General features: G+C 39.6%; 1 protein-coding gene across 9 annotated transcripts in view; it reads right to left on the bottom strand.

Moving 5' to 3' along the window:
- gulp1a (GULP PTB domain containing engulfment adaptor 1a) overlaps positions 1-20,547 on the bottom strand; it is a 384,626-nt gene that overhangs the window by 113,445 nt on the left and 250,634 nt on the right. For all 9 annotated transcript variants that reach the window (XM_087988648.1, XM_087988645.1, XM_043704093.2 and 6 more), the window contains one exon: positions 2,099-2,170. In XM_087988648.1, the coding sequence (XP_087844774.1) occupies positions 2,099-2,170 (72 nt within the window). The remainder of the gene's footprint in view (positions 1-2,098; positions 2,171-20,547) is intronic.

The raw sequence follows: 20,547 nt of genomic DNA, 5'->3' as shown, positions 1-20,547 counted from the left end.
ACACTGGAGAGGACAGACAGGTGAAAAGCTAGGTTGCTAGGATGATAAAGAGCAAATCTTGAATATATGGAGAGAACAGCAGATTCTAAGAAGTAGGAAGAGATTGGGAGTCAGTAGTTCAGTAGAAGTAGGGGCAAGAGGGTAAGAGGTGGTTTCTTATACAAGATGAGATTGAAGATGACATGATGGAGATAGGAGAAAAACTAGAGTAAGATACAACTTCATAGCTGTGATTGTGTGTGCCAAGGTTGGGTTGGAGAGTAGAAGGGTTCCTATAGGAAGGAAGTACAGCCATGTTGCAAAGAAACCCATGAGTTCCTCAGTTGCTGTTAGAAGTGAGGGTGGAGACGACAGAAGAGAAGTATTTAAGAACATAGTTCATATTCCAGGATTATCATTGAATCCAGTGATGAATGACCTAGCACTTGTCCACCATATCTATTCTAGTCCACATCACTTGGACTGAAGCAAACAGAAATAACCAGCGAAATAGCCATTGTCAATAGCAATGCAGACACATGCTTAGAAGATCATTTTGGGATCAAATAAGACATCAGAGTCTGGTTCAGGTTCCCATATCACCTTGCAGAGCGATGAAATTCAGAGTTAGGGACTAAATCTTTTAGCAAGGACCAAAGAAAATTGCTTCCATCTTACTAATATTTAACTCTTATTTACTACTTCTTTCTGGGGAGATAGGCATTGCTCGCATTTGTCGTTTTAATTGGAGTGATTTACTTAGCCATGTCAGAGGGCTGTTAAGAGTGCACTTAGAATCATATGTAGGTAACAATGGCATCCTTAAAGGGCATTAGTGAACCAGATGGGTTTAGATAATGATCTGTGACAGCCATCATGGTTACTATAATTCAGATTAGTTTTATATTCCAGATTTATTATTTGAATTCAAATTTCTCCAGCTAACAAGGTAGTATTTGAAGCCATGTTCTCAGTACATTAGCCTGGGCCTCTAGATTACTATTCCCGTGCCATTATTTCTGTGTCATTAAACTGAAGGAAAGTTTTGCCATACATTACTGGATGTTGGGCAAGCAGTCTGATGCTGAGAGATGTGGTGATGTGTTACAGCTAGATGTCGGCAGTGTACATTTGAAACCCGCTGCTGAGCTTGATGCATAATACTGCATCACAATATATCTCCTTCCTGATTCTCCTCACTTGACTGGAAGCAATGCAACTTCCTTGGAAGAGATGGAAATTACACTAAAAACTTAATCCAATTGAAGGAAATAAACTTGAAAAGTTTGAACAGCATTGATGCAACCCCAGAAATTAAGCATATTGCCCGATTCTCAGACTACACAATCTAAATTCAAGTCACAGGGCTCGTTAAAAATATCAAGTCCTTATCAAAAGCTTCTGAAAAAGATCAAATAAAATCTTAAATGAAGGCATTAAAAGATAGTTCAATGGACAAATGTAATTGTGCCACCGTAACAATGGTTGAGGGTTTGTACTTGGCTTCAATACTCAATTGAATATTAAAACTTCCATTTATTGAGAAAAAGTGGCTTATTTCAGAATGCATTTGTTTGCTCATGTAAAGTACTGAATAAAGTACATTTAGTTGGTAGGAAATTCACGGGCATACTTTAGTGAAGCTTTTGAATTGTTTCCTTGGAAGTTCGCAGAGGAGTGCAGTTAGACCTAATTCCCATGAATCTACAAGTAATAACAAACAAATGCACTGAAGTTTCTTCCTTTTTTACCATTAAGTGATGCTATTACATTTATATGGATCACAGAAATCAGTCTTGGAGAATAGAATAAAAGAAACCTAAGTGAAATAATATCTGTAGCTAAATTGGTTTGAGAATATCTTTTTTCTGATTAATTGCACAGTTGAAGGAACTTAACTCTAAATTCCTTCTTCAAGATTGCAAGGACTAAACACCTTAACACATTTGTGGATGATGTGTAAGGAGTCTCTGTCGCTGACTAAAACTTCTTCATTCTCATGTATCAATCACTGGCACCAAAGGATTAGGTAGATATTACTTTTAGTCTCTTGGTTAAGAAAGAAATTGAGGTCAAAGCAAAGAGGAATAACATCAAGTAAAACTGTGAAAATGTATACCTTGAGTTTACGAACAGCATCCTTCACAATTTCTGTACCCTTTGGTTGTTCAACTTCAGAATTGCCAAGAAACTGCAAGAGAGAATTGTAATTTATAGAATAAATATCTGCTCAACATTAAGCTTCAAAGCATCCAGCTACACTTCTATTGAGAAGGCAGTTCAAGGTCTATCTGTAATGACACTAGCAGTAACAAAAAAAACACAAAAGAACTAATGCAGCATTCAGAGTTGGGTGACTTGTTACAAACAATTGAACTGTTTATAAATCATAATTCAAATAAAAGAACAAAATAAAACACTTCAGCACTTCCAAATTTCAGTCGGATCTTCTCCCCAACAAATTGCCCTGAAGCAAAGATATTTTCCCCAATGAAAAGATTTGATGGAAACCAAACCTTCAACTACATTGATGTGAATTCTCCCAGCCTTACAACCCCTGACATACTGTTACATCAAAACTAAAATGCAATCAACTTTATCTGAGTGTTGCCCGTACATTTATCTTTTAAAATGGTTACTTTTTCAAAGACTCAGAATGTTTTGTTCATATTGTTGAAGAACTTATTAAATTACAGCTCCTGGAATACAGTGTATGCACACTTTTTTTTAAATCAAGTACTAAGTATATTCTTGACAGAATGGCACAATATTCCTTCAGCACTGTTGAGGTTTCTCATCGGGAGAATCTTCTGAACTTTTGCATCTGGAGATATGAGTAAACAGGATTTACAACAAATACCCAGAATAAACATCCTATCATTCTTGAACAGAAGTATGTTACACGTATAATTACATTAGAGCTGAATGTCATTTCTCATTAATGCACTTCTAACAATATCTTTGTCTATATGCATCCAGACTCTTGTAATGGCTCCACACCCAGAGTAAGGAGCACATACCTAAACAGCCAGCTAGTATATAAAAATGATTATAAAATTAAGTCCAGAATTTTGGGTGAAGCAGGAAATAGTTATTTCACCTCTGGGATAGTTTTTCAGCAATTTATTTTCTTTATTTATCCTCACTGACACTTGCGCTATATTTTCAATTAGGATGTAATTTTTTTTTCTTTTTGTTAGGATGTCACTTTTCTTTGACACCGATACAACTCATTAAAATTGAAAAGCTTCTCTAGTAGCAGGTTCATAAACAAGTGTATGAGTGATGGTTAAATATGTTGAAATTTTAATTTACATACTTAGAGAAGGAACAAATAGCCTGAGTTCCATGCATTCCCTGGGCCCTGATTGTTTATGCTCCTGCCAGTTTGCTTCTTGGTTTTTACAGTCAGGAATGCTAATGAGACATACATTCAGGCATAAATTGTCATCAGTAAAATGGTTACTTGATTGCCTGCTATGTTGTGTGAAACCTATTCAGTAAACCTTCACAGGAAATCCTAACCTGCACTTCACCATGCCCTCTTCCTTTCCAATGAGACATCAATTCAAACTGGGATACCATTTTACAAACATTAGCAACATTCTGGTTGTTGTCCATGTATCCATCCTTCAAGAGCTCAGAAAGTAAACCTTGAATGACTGTCTAAATATTGGAAAGAATGATGACTAAACTTAGTTGAGCTCATGGTGGCCTATGGGGCTACAGTTTTATGACCAAAAGCAGAAATCATAATCCACTGTTTTGTTCCAGTAGTTTCCAGTGTGGAAGTTGGCTGGAGAGATGAAGGAAATAGCTGTTTACTCCTCATGGATATTGGGCAGTGGCAGCCCCAGCAGTAGGCCAGATTCACTTTTAAGGCCAAGCTTCATCAGCATAGCCGTAGGATTGAGTTATATTTTATCAAGAATTTTGACTCGATTCAAGTGAAGAATCTAGTTAACTCTTTTATTAAACTTAATAATCATAGAACACCTTCTGTAAGGAAGATTAGTTCCATGGTCAGATCAAAATTAAGGTTATGGATTTATGATGTTAGAGCTGTTTTATGGCTCAGACTAAACTCAGGCAACTGAATATCAACATAGTTTGGCGTGAAAAGTCTTCAGTCAAGGATACAGCTCTTAAAGTGGTTTAAATTTTGTAACTTAAAGTATGCAACCGGCCTATATACATTATTTTTGAGCTTTCTGTATTTTGATATATCATGCAATTGTACCTTGTAGTAATATACTGCAGAATGGAATTGTTAACTCGAGTCCTATTTCTTTTGTTGACTAAAAGAAGTGAATACAGTACAGATTGAAAGTAACCTCCATTAACTTGCTCCAGGCATCATCATCATTGTGGAATCACACAAATATAGCTCACAAACATATTAAAAGTCTTTGGACTTTTCCAGATTGCTTAGATGTACTGTATCGGTTGGAATATTTGCGATGATATTCATCACTAGGATGTGTCACCACAATAGATGCATAAGTTACTCTACTGGTGATCCATTACCTTTGCAGTTATCAATAAGGGTTATAAACTAAGAGGGACAATCAGTCATAAAAGGGATAATTCCACAGGATACTGACACTTCAAGGTTCAAGTTGAATATAGAAGGAAATAGTATCATTAAGATGACCATCAGTTTTCCAGAAACCAGTCAGGGCACGCACTGTTTCATCAAGCTGCAATTGATCATGTACGATTCACACAATGACAAACCAATTGGAATTCAGGATGCCTCAAATCATGAATGGCGGAGGAGTGGGGGGTGGTAATGACGAGCAATGGATAGTCAATGGAGCCCTCTTAGTATGTCCATGCACAGGAAGAAAGAACAGATTGAAGTTGTCCTTCTATCAGTAAAAAAAAATGAGACATGTCCAGTCAAACAAAAGTTGAGAGCTAGTATTGGTTTTAGAATCAACTCAAATTACCATCTTAAATAGTAAAATCAATTTTGTTTGTATTTGTTTAGTTAAAACTTACTTTTATAAATATTTTTATTGAAAGGCTTTTTAAAATCTTTCACAAAACATTTAAGCAAAACAGTAAAAAAACAGTACAAAGAACAAGGTCACAACAGATTACCATTGTTACTGAACAACCCATTATCCTACCAAACAAACCTATCTATTTGATTAAAACTAAACTACAAACATATTGAATAAATACTAGCTTAAATTACATTCAAGTTACTTAAATTAGATGATGTCTTACAACTTTATTCTGTCTTACTCATCACACCTCCACTGAGGCTCCCATCCCTGGGACTATCCCCTACAGTACCCATATTCTTTTCCTTCCAGTCTCCTCCTCCCAGGGCCCCATGGGCACCCATCAAGACTCCCATGGCTTTACCATGGCCCTGACTAATATTGCCGACAAGTCAGTTTCAATATAATTTAAAAAGGGCCGCCACATCTTATAAAACTTCCATTTTGTGGTGCACCATATTTGTGAGGTAATCTTCGGGGAGATGCTCCATCACCAGCTTACTCCACCCCATAAGACTGGCCAGTTTTTCTGACGTCCAATTTAGTAAAATGTTCTTCCTCACACAATGGGCAAAGATATTACACAGTCTCTTCCCACGTTCCCCCAGAGAGGGCAAGTTTGGCAGTCCCAAAAGAAGAATTACTGGATCCATGTTAATTTCAATCTCCAGAATGTCCTTTAACTCCCTTACAATATTACTTCAATATCTTTGGATCTTGCAACATGACCAATAACAATGTGTGGGAGTGCCTATATTAATGTTTTGTTAAAACTTAAAACATTTTGAGAAACATGTCAAAGCATACTTGCACCCCAATAGGTTTCTAACTCATCAGGATCAGATGATGTTATGGATTGCTTCTCTCCCAAAATGAACTCAGCTCATAATTGCAACTGACTTAGCTCTTACAATTGATGTTAGCTGTAAATGTTTCATTAGGATGACAGGTCATAATTAGCACTAGCCTACTGCACTAATATAGTATCAACTGTACTGTAGGCAGGTTAAGTCCATTGTGTAATGTGGGGGAAAAGCTGTGATCTGTGTTGCTTCTGCAAAACCTATAACAGTAAACCTGCTTCTCAAAGACACCACAAAAATATGGAAGATCTCTGACAGATAGTTTTTGGTTGGGCTACCATGTGACACACCTGAGAAGTGTGAGCTAGAAGGCTTAATATCCAAATAAAGAATAGGGATGAAATTGCAAATCACAGAGAGCTCATTATTACCAGCCCATCCTAGCACCCGGCAGCCCCGTGTCTGGAAGCAAGGCAGGGGCAATTCTAGCATGCAACCATGCCTGGAATAAAACAGTGATCCCATTATTCGGAACATGTTTTTGAGCTCACGCAGCCAGCCTGGAAATCTTCACCTCAGGAATGAAAGTCTGAGCCCAAATCTATGGAAACATTATTGCATTATTTTTAGAAAATAAAACTTAAAAAATTAATTTCTCAGCTGCTTAGACTAACTTCTTTACTTTGCAAGAAGTGAAACACAACAGCAATTTGCTCAGAAGCCAACTGACTCAGTCTGCCTGTGGTCTCAGAGTTTGACTTCTTTATCTCTCACTTTTTCGAGTTCTGATACGCCACAGACTACTTTCATCTGCTGACTCTCACCTTAGTGAAAAGGCAGGTATTGAACCCTAGCATTACTATATCTTGGGCCTGTGCTCCCAATTTTATCCTGGTCCATTCTCTCCTCAATCTCCAATTCAGCTTTGTCCACTCTGGAGTTGGTGGTTCACCTCTATCAAACTTGCACTCTACCTGGCAGGAGATCTTTGATAACCTAGTGTGGCTCAGAGAAACAACTGCTTTTGTGCAGGACCAGAGGTTGTCCCAGAAGGGAAAAGAACCAGGAAAACCTGCAAATGGCACGCACTGGCCTGAAGCATCTTGTATATTTCAAAATGGAGCACCATTGCCCATTTAATGATTTAATTTTAATGGGGAAACGTGGATCATGAGCTTGGACCATGAGAAGACCATTGGTAGAATACTGCACACTTACAAAACAGATCCTTGCCAAAATGGAACTTGTGGAGAGAATGTGCAATTCGGGAAAACTATCAGTTGGCAATTTCAATCAATAGTTAAGAATCAAAAGGCATTTGGATCAAATCTGGAATCAGAAAGAGTTACTTCTTCTTTCTGATTTTGTTTGCATGTTCTAACAAATCCAACCAAACCAGCAGAAAATGTGAGCATTAAGGAGGGTGAAAATCTCAGGCACTGGAGGCATGCGGGTCAAAGCTTCCCTGTGTACAGGCGGTACCACTGTCTCCTTCTCAGATCCACTGTCAGCTCATTGACAGATAAGCATCAGTGACCAGGTCAAACGGACTTCAACAGCCAAAGTCAGTCACAGAAAGAGTGAGGAGAAAGTGAGGTCTGCAGATGCTGGAGATCAGAGCTGAAAATGTGTTGCTGGAAAAGCGCAGTAGGTCAGGCAGCATCCAGGGAACAGGAGAATCGACATTTCGGGCATAAGCCCTTCTTCAGGATTCCTGAAGAAGGGCTTATGCCTGAAACGTCGATTCTCCTGTTCCCTGGATGCTGCCTGACCTGCTGCGCTTTTCCAGCAACAGAAAGAGTGAGCTCATGTTCTTTGGGATCTGGGTTGATGGATCTTTTTTGCACCATCAGGTCATACGGCTTTTGGAGAGGCTGGGATGTGCCCCAAAACTGAAACAAAACCTGTGATGTGTGAGTGATGCTTCTTCCCCATTGCAGTTAATACCCTGCCATTTCAGGGTGAGGTGATCTTGGTATTGCTTTGCTAGCCTATCCCTGACACTTGCACTTTGGCAATCACCAAAACCATTTACTGCTTTGTCTAGAGAATCAACATGGACTATGTTTGTAGGGATTCAACGTACAAATCTCCAGACAACAGAGAATGAAAATTTAGCTACTGTATCATTCATCCCAAAAACCAACTTTATATATGGTTATATCAAGTTGCTATCAGGTTTTCCATTCCCAAAACACCAAGTGTCGCTAAGTGCTGAGTCCTTGGTGTCCCAAAGTGTGGTCATGACTATATTGTCACTTCAGTGACCCTGGGCTGTGTCGCATCAGCTGTCCTCATGGATAGGCTTATGCACAAACGTACCATATCAGGCAGTGGTCTGCACTGAACATTTGCAAAGTGTACAAGAGAACTAGATAGTGGATCCTGACGAATCACGAGCAAACTGTCAAAATCATCTGGCAGCATTCCAAATACCAAGACTTACAAACAAGCATAAAGACTCAGTTCAACTGGTGGTGAAAAAGGTTGTTCCCGTTAGTTACTTTCTGCATGTCAGAGTTACAGACCCACTGCACATAGCCCTCGAGGCAGCTGTGGTAAGGAATTGGTTTCTGAAATGGCCCTTTGCAAAGAAAGCCCAGAAGGCAAAAGGATCTTCTTAAAACTCGCTAACAAAAAAATGTCTTTTCTTAATTCTGAACTGTTCCATGATATGGGACGCTGTGCTCTACGGCCTGTTCTCCAGGACAAACACCGAGACAAATATTAACTGCTACTGGACCTCCATTGGCCTGAAGATAGATATGCTTTGGTCTACCTGAAACTTGGTGTTTATCCAGTTCAAGGAGCTGTACTGACTGGCACTTTCCATGGTCCAGAACTTTTGTTTTGCTCATTCACAGAATATGGACATCACAGACTGGGCCAGCATTTATCGTCCATCCCTAGCATCCCTTGAGAAGGTCTTGGTAAGCTGTCTTGTTGCACCACGGTGATCAATTTAAAATATGCACACATGGTTTTAAAATCTAGAGAATCAGACACCAGTTTACCTAATCAGCCCATCCTGATATTTAAATTTGAATCGAGCTTCTTTCCTCATCTCACTGTATTAGCACAATCCTTGATTCCCTGCTGCACCATATCGAAATCAAATCGGTCACTAGCTGAGGGGCAATACAAGTTCTTTCCATACAACATTATGTGACTCTATGAGATGCTGAGGTAGCTTCCACAAAATTTCAACTGGGAAAGGACAGTGTAATGTCTGTCTGCCGTAATATCCAGAGGCTTGAAAACTGTGCAACACCCCTTGGGTTGCATATTATAAATATCATACGCAATTGCAATTGTATTGGGGGACCTCAATGTCTCATAGGATGTCTGAGCCATGTGGTCTGATTTTGAGCGGTACATTTTAAAATCATGTATGGACATTTCCAATGGATTGCAGCAGTTCAAGAAGACAGCTTACCACCACCTTGCCAAGGACAGCTAGGGATGGGCAATAAATGCTGGCCCAGCCACTATGCCTACATCTTGTGAATGAATTAAAAACAAATTATTTGCATTCAAATGTAATACCCATACCTTAGTGACAAGCAAAGCTCAGCAATTGCAAAAACACCTTTGACAATTTACTGGGAGGTTTACTCTTGCTTCTTGTTGATGATATAAAACAAACTCTTCGACAAAGTTTTCATTCGGAATAGTAAACTCTACAGTTTTATTTTACAATAGTCCAGCATTGAACTGTGGCATTGTAAAAAGCATTGCAACCATTAAATTTTCATCAATTTTATTACAAAAATGTTCATAATAATGTAAAGCAAACACATCAGTGTTTCTTTCTCTCCATAAGTAATCATATAGTCTCATTCCATATATAACCATTGAATGAAAGAACAAAGAACAGAGTATCACGGGAACAGGCCCTTCCAGACTGTGCCAACACCTTGATGCCTTTTTAAACTAAAAGCTTTTTGCTTCTACGCAGTCTATTTCCTGCCTGTTTATATACCTGTCAAGAGGCTTCTTAAATATTGTTGTATATGTCTCCACCACATTCTCTGGCAGTGCATTCCAAGCACTTACCACCTTCTGTGTAAAAAACCTCTTTCTCCCATTTCCTTTAAAACTGATCTGGTTTTACCTTAAATCTATGCCCATAGTAATTGACATTTCTGCCCTGGGATAAAGGTGCTGGCTATCCATTTAATCCACGCCTCTAATAATTTTGTAAATTTCTATCAGGATGACTCTAATCCTTTTACGTTCAAGTGAAAACAAACCAAATTTGTCCAATCTCTCCTCATAGTTAAAACCCTCCAAACCAGGCAATATCCTGGTAAACGCTTTCTGAACCCTGCACATCCTTATGGTAGTGTGGCGACCAGCACTATACACAATATTCCAAATGTGGCCTAACTAAAGTTGTATATAGCTGCAACATGACGTGTCAATTTTTATATTCAAACTGCTAACTGAGGAAGGCAAGTATTCCACACGCCTTCTTGATCATCTTACCCACTTGTATTGCTACTTCGAGGGAAATGTGGACCTGTACGCTTAGATCCCTCTGTATGTTGATGCTACTATGGGTTCTGCCATTTACTGTATATAGATCTAGAAGTGGCAATACAAGTGGGTAACATGATCAAGAAGGCGTGTGGAATACTTGCCTTCCTCAGTTAGCAGTTTGAATATAAAAACTGACAAGTCATGTTGCAGCTATATATACAACTTTAGTTAGGCCACATTTGGAATATTGTGTATAGTTCTGGTCGCCACACTACCATAACGATGTGTAGGGTTCAGAAAGTGTTTACCAGGATTTTGCCTGGTTTGGAAGGTTTTAACTATTAGATCTCCCAAATAAATCACCTCGCATTTGTCCAGATTAAACTCCATCTTCCATTTCTTCACCGAATTATCCAGCTTACCTATATCCTGCTGTATCCTGTGAAAATCCTTCTCATCATCTGCAGCTCCCCCAATCTTTGCGCCATCCACAAACTTAATAATTAGACCACCTTCATTCTTCTCAAAATGATTTGTATATCTTACAAATAACAAGGATCCCAGCACTGATCCTTGCAGATCACCACTGGTCACAGATCTCTAGTCAGAAACACACCATTCCACTGCGACTCTTTGTCTGCTATGACCAAACCAGTTCTGTATCCATCTTAACAACTCACCAGGGATCCCATGTAGCCTCACCTTTCATATCAGCCTGCCATGAGAAACCTTGTCAAAGGCCTTGCTAAAGCCATGTGGACAACATTCATCACCTTGCCCTCAATTATCTTTGTCACTTCCTCAAAACATTCATTCAAATTTGTGAGACTCAACCCTCTCCACACAATGCCATGCTACCTATTGTTAATGAATCCATATTATTCCAAATCAGAGTAAATCCTATCCCTAAGAATCTTCTCCAATAATTTCCTTAACACTGACATAAGTCTCACCTTCTGTAATTTCTTTAATTATTCCTGTTTCCCTTCCTACTCAAAGGAACAATGATGGCTTTTCTCAAGTCCTCTGGGAGCTCTCCTGTTACTAAAGAAGATACCAAGATTTTATACAAGACTCTGGCAATTTCCTCTCCTCCCTCCTTCACATTATGGCTTACATCCTGTAATGACTGTAATGAAGTCAGTCAGCTATACATTATAGAATAGGAGTTCCCTGTCTGGGGCTGTTAATCTGGTATATAAAACGTATGAGTGTCAGAGTGACTGACACTTTGGTACATGACTATATTGCTCATGTCCAAGATAGCTGCAGAGTCCACTTTTATTTTTATTACTTTCCTGTGATTTTTTTTTCTTTATTTTTAAATCTGAATGTTTCCTCCTTTTTTCTTGGCTGACTTTCTTTTTGTATTTCTGCTTTTTTTAAAAAAATTCGGGCTTTTCTACCTGAGATGGCAACAGAGAATGGTGAATTGGTACATTTTTCATTGTACTCTTATATTTGAGTACATGCGACAATAAAATTTAATTCTAATTCTATAGTCAAGGTCTGTCTGTGTGTAAATGAAGGGTGACTTGATGATGGGATACTGACCTCGGTGGAGTTATTTCACATCCAATTAGTCCTGGGGAGTGTATACCTCAATGCTTTCCAAAATATCTAACACCGTCTACGTTTTCATGATGTGGAGCTACCGATATTGGACTGGGGTGGACAGAGTCAGAAGACACAGAACACTAGGTTACAGTCCAACAGGTTTACCAGGTGAAGGAGCCTTGCTAAATTCCATGTAGACAACATCCTCCACCTTGTCCTCATCAATCATCTTTGTCACGTCCTCAAAAAACTCATCCAAGTTTATGAGACACAACCTTCCCTGCACAAAACTGGAATTCTTCCACAAACCCGAAGATGTCAGCAGCAAGCCCAATGATACAACCAATGAATCGGAACCATTGACAAAGAGATCCGTAGTGCAGCAACCAAAGAAGGAAGAATTGAATTGGACCGCTCCTGAAGGCTGCTGCCCTAAGCCCACCATGAACTCTCAAGCTGTCAGGAGATGCTTGAATGCCAGATTCATCAGCCATACTCACAAGGTAGCGTGGAACGTTACCCAAACACGATGCAACTCCATCCATGCTCTCAAAACCACTGAAAAAGGAGGGGCCATCGCCATGCAGAATAGATAAGACTACTGCAAAGAAGTGTATTGAGAACTCAACAATCAAGAAGGCTATAGGTAACTACTGGCCGATCCAACCAAAGAACACACCTATCAACTCAACTGACTGATCAAAATCTTTGATCCAGACCTTCAGACTATTCTATATACTCTCATCCCAAGTATTTCTCACAAAGGAGACTTCTACTGCCTTCTGAAGATACATAAAGCAACACATTGGACATCCCATCATATCAGGCAATGGGACTCTGCATGAGGTCCTCTCTGGCTATGTTGAGGGCATCTTGAAACGTATTGTACAGGGAATCCCCAGCTTCTGTTGCAATATTACAGATTTCTTACAGAAACTCAGCACCACGGACCAGTTGAACCAGGAACATTCCTCGCCACAATGGATGTTTCAGCACTTTACAGCAGTATCCACAATGATGAATGCATCGCTGCACTAGCCTCAATACTCAACACTAACAACTGCCAATTTCCAGATGCCATTCTACAACCCATTCACTTCATCCTTGACCACAGTGTCTTTAAGTTCCAAAACCAGTTCTTCATCCAGACACATGGGGAACAACCATGGGGACAAAATTTGCACATCGACAATTTCATGCATCAGTTCAAGAAAAACGTCTTCGCTACACAGGAATCCCAACTAACGCTATACAGCAGATGCATCAATGACATTTATCCTTTGGACTCATGGTGAGGAATTACTGAATTGGTTATGCACTCCACCTGACAAGCGCTTCAAAAGCTTGTTTTACAAATAAATCTGTTGGACTATAACCAGTTAGATGAAGTGACTTCTAACTTCATCTTCTTTTCAAATAATATTCACCACTCACCAAGTCCTTCTCCTTTGTGAATGCTGATGAAATGTATCCGTTAACGATCTTACCCACTTCCCATGGCTCCACGCTTAAATTCCCTCCTTTGTCCTTGAGTGGACATGCCTGTTCCCTAGCTATCCTCTTGCTCCTTATATATGTACAAAGTGTCTTGAGATTTTCCTTAATCCTGATTGCCTCATGGCCTCTTTTAGCCATCCTAAGTCCTTGTTTTAATTCTTTCCTGCTATCTTTGTATTCCTCCAGGATTCTGTTTGCCTTCAGTTTCCTAAACCTTACATTTGCCTCCTTTTTGATAAAGCTCTCAATTTCTTTTGTCGTCCAAGGGTCTCGAATCTTGCTATGCTTAACCTTCATTTTCCCAGCAGCACATTGGTCCTGAACTCTAATCCATTGGCCTTTAAAAGATTCCCAAATTCCAGATATGGATTGACTTGTAAATTCCCACACCATTCTACAATCCCTAGTTCCAGCCTAATGTTGTAGTGGTTAGCCTTCTTCCAATTTAGTACCTTCACCCGAGGACTATCCTTGTGCTTATTCATAAGTAACTTAAAACCTACAGAACTATGATCACTGTTCCCGAAATGCTGCCCCACTAAAACTTTGACCATCTGGTTGGGCTTATTCCCCAACACCAGGCCTACGAGAACCCCCTCCCTCGTCAGACCTGGCCACACCAAACAAGTTGCCCCCATCTCAGATCCTGGTGCTAAGGAGTTCCAGTCAAGAGAGGAGAAGTTAAAAATCACTCATAACAACCCTGTTGTTTTTACATTTTTCCATAATCTGTCTGCATATCTGTTCCTCTATCTCCTGCTGGCTGTTGGGAGGGCTATAGTACAATCCCATCAAAGTGACTGCACCATTCCTGTTTCTGAACTCTACCCATGTGGCATTGCTGGATGAGCACTCCATGGTGTCCTTCCTCAATATAGCTTTGACCTTCTCCCTAATATATAGCACAACTCCCCCATCTCTTCAGTACATCCTTCTCCATAACTTGCCTGAAACATCTAGATCTGAGGACATTAAACTGCCAATCTTGTCCTTCGCAACCAAATCTCTGTAATAGTTACAACATCATAGTTATATGTATTAATCCAAACTTTAAATTCATCCAGCTTACCTGTCACATTCCTCACATTAAAACAAATACATTACAGACCACCAGTGCTGCTTTGCTCAGTAACCTCTCCCTGTCTGTTCTTCCTCTTAAACTTTCTGGTCTTAGTCTCAGATTCCTCCTTGGTCATTTCACTTGCTGACCTCTGCTCAGGTTCCTACCAACCCCAACCGCCAACACCCCCCACCCCCCGGCCATCCCGATAGTTTTAATCCTTCCGAGTTACACTAGCAAATCTCTCTGCCAGGATATTAATGCCCCTCCAGGTTAGGTGTACCCATCCTTCTTATACAAGTCCCAACTGACCTTGAAGACTACCCAATAATCCACATACCTGAAGCCCTCCTGTCTGCACCAGATCTTTAGCCACATACCTAACTGCAATTTCGGTCATCCTATTCCTAGCCTCATTGACACATGGCACAGGAAGTGATCCTGAGATTACAACCTGAGAGGACCTGCTTTTCAACTTTCTACCTAACTCCCTGAACTCCCTTCATAGGACATTATGTCTCTTTCTGCCTATGTTATTAGGACCTTTATGGACCACAATCTCTGGCTGCTCACCATCCCCCATCAGAATATCCTGTACCCACTCAGAGACATCCTCGACTCTGGCAACAGAGATAACACACCATTCTAGAGTCTCACTTGTAGCCACAGAAATGCCTATCTGTACCCCTGACTATAGAGCCCCCCCATCACTCCCGCTCACCCACACTTTGACCCTCCCTAATGTACAGCAGAGCCAGTCATGATGTCACCGGCGAAGCTGCTGCTGTTACTTTCCCCTGAGAGCCCATTCCTCCCAACAGTATCCAAAACGGTATATCTGTTTGAGAGGAGAATGGCCACAGGGGACTCCTGCACTGCCTGCCCTGGTGGTCACCCAATGCTTCTCTGTTCTGAGGAAGAATCACTGGATCCGAAACGTTAACTCTGATTTCTCTCTTTAGAAGCTGCCAGGCCTCCTGAAATTTTCCAGCAATTTCTATTTTTGCTTCTCTGTCTGGGTAGATCTTACTGATGGTGTGACCAGTGCACTAAATGTGCTATTTACGACATTTTCAACCCCATGGATGCCCCATTGTGAGCCCATCTGCAGCTCCAGCCGCTCCATCTGGTAAGTCAGGAGCTGCAGTTGAACACAGCTCCTGCATTTACAGTCACCACAGAGACTGGAAGTATCTCTGATTTCCCACATAGTGCAGGAGGTGCATTCCACAGGGTTGCGTTCTTCTGCCATTTCAAACCTTATCTGAAAGTGAAGTCACAAGTAGACAGGGCAGTGAAGAAGGCTTTTGGTACACTGCGCATCAGTCAGGGCATTGAATATAAAGGTTAGGAAGTTATGTTGGAGTTACACAGGATGTTGGTGAGGCTGCACTTGGTTTATTGTGTTAAGTTTTGCTCACCTTGCTAGAGGAAGGATGTTATTAAACTGGAAAGAGTGCAGTAGAAATTTACAAAAATGTTGCCAGGACTCAAGGATCTGAGTTATAGGGACAGGTTGGACAAGCTAGCACTTCTTTCTTCAGAGCGTAGGAGACTGAGGGGGAAATCTTATAGAAGCATTGAACATCATTAGAGGCATGGATAGGGTGAACGCACTCAGACTTTGTCCCAGGGTTGGGGGAATGGAGGACTAGAGGGCATCAGTTTAAGGTTGAGGGAAAGAATAAAACTGAATCTGAGGGGCAACCTTTTTCCACAAAGGATAGTACGCATAAATATAAGCCACCAGCGAAGTGGCTCTGTGGGTACATTAACAACATTTCAAAGGCATTTGGATAAATATGTGGATAGGAAAGGATTAGAAGGATGTACGCCAAGTGGGGGAAATGGGGTTAGCGTGGACGGACATTTTGGTCAACATGGACAAGTTTGGGTCAAAGGGCCTGTCTCCATACTGTAACACTCTATGACTCTAAGACTGTCAATTAAACCAAGCATATCAACTACAGACAAAAATCCAGGAACTGAGTACACAAACTTATCCAAACTCAGAATCTCACTCCTGCTCTCTATTCCTAGCAGACTACAACTAGAAAAGCTAAGTATTTTATCTCTCTCCAGACACTACTCACCCAGAACCTCGATCTTCAAGTAAAATGGCATGATTATTCTTGAGCTTTAAACTATGAAAAATACTTCTGATTCTTCTTTTAAAGCAAAGAAGTTAAAAAGTGAGGGAGACAGAAAAAAGGGACAGAAATTGCAAATGGTATAGAACTTCTCATTTCATAATCACTTTAAACAACATCATATTTAAAAGTAAAAATGAGTTGCAGTACCTATTAGGAGTCAACAGTTTCAGAACTGCTCGTGCACAGGAAGTATCTCACAAAAATTGATGGGGTTATCAATTATTTTGTTTTTAATACTCGCATTGAGAAGAGAATGTTGTCCAGTATATTGGCAGAACACAATGTTTCTTGATGGAAAGTGGTTCAGGGAGACAGCATTAAGGAGTTCTATCTGAAGGAAACTATCTTGATTTTCAAAACGCTGTGAAGAATAGGCAAAGTAAAAGTAGACAGGGTACTTAACTTGGACTAGAAGTGGAGAGTATACTGAAGCATAGAATTTCTAATTTTCCAACCAGACAAGGATTTAGAAGGATTCACATTTTCCCGTCCAGACATGTGGAGTAGACATTGAGATAACACAGTTATTAATACTTTCGGCTTTTCAAAAAATCTCTGACATCTGACATAAATTACACTGGATTGGAAAGATAACTTCAGTCAGTGATGACTAGTTGCTCTGTGGAATATATTTGTTCCAGAGCTTCTTAAAGGAAGTCAGTGATACTATAAGTATAGGTACACTATACTGAAGTACGTTACTAATATAACTACAAGAAGATTAATTTACATTTAAATTGCAAAAATTGTACTCAAGAAGGAGGTTATTCCAAGAAATGGTTGTTTCTTCATGTATCGAAGTATTTATTAGTCTACTGTACTGTTTCACAAGTGCTGAGTAGTATATGCATGTGTACCAGTGAAATGTGCTTTCTAGCTATATTTGCTAAGAATAGTGCAAAAGGAGAAAATGTCATAAACTAACAACCTTTAGAGATAAAGTGCATAGATTCTTTCAAAGATTGTACTGCACTTCTTTTAGTCTTTCCAGGAAAAAGTTCTTCAATTTTCTACCTGAGATGTTTAAAGTTATGAAGCAAAAACTCAGAATGTGTAACTCAGGTTAGAATGCCATAATCTTGCATCAGTTTGCAGAATTTACAAATGTGATTTCCTTTGTTACACGACATTCTATAGGACATTTGTATGTATTATCCAAGTATTTTCAGAAGTTAGATATTGATATTTTTTGCTGAGTATTACTGGGAATTTATTCTAGGCGGTTGGTTACTACCTTAACTGATGAAGGTATCAGAAGAATATACATTCTATTATATTTCCTATCAACCATTCAACACCTTCCTCCAACCACAACAGCCTTGAAATCCAAGGGAATTGGGTCTCACAACTCATTACCACAAGAAATAGGAACAAGAGTGGGCTTCTCAGCCCCTTGCGCCTGTTCTGCCATTCAAGAGGATCATGGCCAATCTGACATTCCTCATGTCCATTCCCCTGCCTTTTCCCTATAACCCTTGATTCGCCTCCTCATCAAAAATCTATCTCAGCTTTAATTATACACAAGGCGCTGTCACCACAGCTCTCTGCGATAAGGAGTTGCAACGACTCTCAACTGTCAGAGAAGAAATTCTTCCTTATCTCGGTCTTAAATTGGCACCCCGTTTTTGCTGAGATTATGTCCTCTGGTCCTAAACTCTCCAATGAGGAGAAATATTCTCTCAGAATTGACCCTATCAAGTCTTTCAAGAATTGCTTTTGTTGCAAAGAGATTATCTCTTGTTGTTCTGAACTCCAATGATTAGAATCCCAACCTGTTTAGCCTTAGCTCATAAGATAATCCCTCTATACTGGGGATCATTCTAGTGAACCTTCACTCAACTGCCTCCAATGGAATAATGTCTTTCCTTAAATAAGGGGACCAGAACTGCTCACAGTAGTCCAGATGTGGTCTCACTAGTACCTTGTATGTTGCAGTAAGACTTGCTTACTCTTCTACTCCAACCCCCTTGAAATTAGGGTGTATATTCCATTAGCTTTCCGGATTACTTGCTGCACCAGTATGTTAGCTTTCTGTGTTTCATGCACAAAAATTCCAAGTCCCTTTGTGTTAAAGCCTTCTACAGTTTTTCTCGACCAAAGTACCCATTATCACAAACCTGTCAGAGAAGACAAAGTGAAGATTACACTACATTCAGTGCTGGAGTGCAGACAAATGAACACAGAACAGTACAACACAGGTACAGAACCTTCAGCTCACCATATCTATGCCAACAATATTGCCATTCTAAACTAATCCCATCTGGCTGCACATGATCCATATCCCACTATTCACTGCCTGTTCATATATTTGTCTAAATACCTCTTATGTTCCGATCATATCTCCTCCTTCAACATCCCCCCGGCAGCATGTTCCAGGCACTTACACCCTCTATGTAAAAAAACTTACCTCACACATCTCCTTTAAACTTTCTCCCTCTCACCTTAAAATTACTTCCCTTTGTATTTTGATATTTCCACCCTGGGAAAAAGACTCTGACTATCCATCTGGTCCATCCTTCTCACAATTTTATATACAGTGAACTTTTTATTATCTGGCACCTATGGGATGGGGAGTGAGCTGATTTAGCAGATATTCCAGATAATCAAAAGTTTGACATAATCAATGTAAAACCACACACTATGTAATAAAAATATAGTGGAGGTGATATAAATATCACTGTTATACTTTATGTTCAGCACAAATCATTTAAATAATAATGCAATTTTGCCTTAAATAAAATTTATGGGCAGAGAAGCTTTTCACTTGGACCCTGAACTGATTACTTGGACATTGTGGTAGATCGTGATATTTGAGGAGCAATTGGACTCAAAATCAAATCAACAGTTGATATTTTGTGTGGCCATTCAATTGAACAATTATATTTAGACTGAGGTAAATAAATTCAAAAACTGTAAGAATTGGACAGAATAATACAGTAAACAATGCAGTATTTGAAGTATATAATTCTTGTCGGTTTATCAAGAGTGTAAGTTCATAAGGCGCTAATTAAAATAAAGTTTACTGTACTTCTATCAGATTGCCTCTCAGCCTCCAATGCTCTAGTAAAAGTAATCCAAGTTTGTTCAACCTCTCCTTATAAGTAATACATTCCAATCCAAGCAACATCCTGGGAAATCTCTTCTGTAGTCTCTCCAAGACTCCACATCCATCCAACAGGGTGGTGACCAGAACTGCACACAATACTCCAAATGTGGCCTGACTGATGTCTTATACAGCTGCAACATGACTTGCCAACTTTTGTACTCAATGCCCCAACTGATGAAGGCAAGCATGTCATACACCTTCTTTACCACTTGATCCGTTGTGTTACCACTTTCAGGGAGCTATGGACTTGCACAGCTAAGATCCCACTGCAAACCAATGCTCCTAAGGGTCTTATCATTTATTGCTTATTTTCTTCTTGGATTTGACTTCCCAAAAGCATCACCTCACTCTTATCCGGATTAAACCTAATTTACCATTTCTCCACTCAATTTCCAAATGGTCTAATATCTTGCTGTAGTCTTTGACAACCTTCCTCACTAGCCACAACTCCACTAATTTTTAAGTTGCCTTCAAACTTAGTAAACAGTCTCCACAGAAGTCCATTCTCTACAAGCAGTTCACATTGAGATACAAGAAAGTCTCTTCCTAATTGCTTAGATGGTGAAGTTAGGATGATACGCTCAGTAAACAGCCTCAGTAATTATTGCTAGAAGCACTTTTCTTAAAATGTGCTTGAAGAAATTTTGATAGATGGATTACATTTTTCTTTGGGTTGTTTTTTTTCTTTATGCTTACTAGGAAATACATATTAAGTTCAATATGTATTAATTAAACATGTTATTGGGAATAAAAGTGTGTACTCAAAATCTGACACATCTGAGGTATCATAGTTTATAAAACTTTCACCATAACACATAATTCTCCCATTTGTTGCCCTGGGTGGTGGGTAGTGTGAATTGGGAAATTTCTCAGTTTGGTAGGCCCACCTGCATTTAGA

The sequence above is a fragment of the Chiloscyllium plagiosum genome, unplaced genomic scaffold (genome assembly GCF_037043375.1).
Source record: "Chiloscyllium plagiosum isolate Xiang-an unplaced genomic scaffold, Cpla_swu_hap1 HiC_scaffold_7, whole genome shotgun sequence".
Lineage (NCBI taxonomy): Eukaryota > Metazoa > Chordata > Chondrichthyes > Orectolobiformes > Hemiscylliidae > Chiloscyllium > Chiloscyllium plagiosum.
Note: the sequence above shows the minus strand (reverse complement) of the source record. Positions and strands in the feature narration are given on the sequence as shown.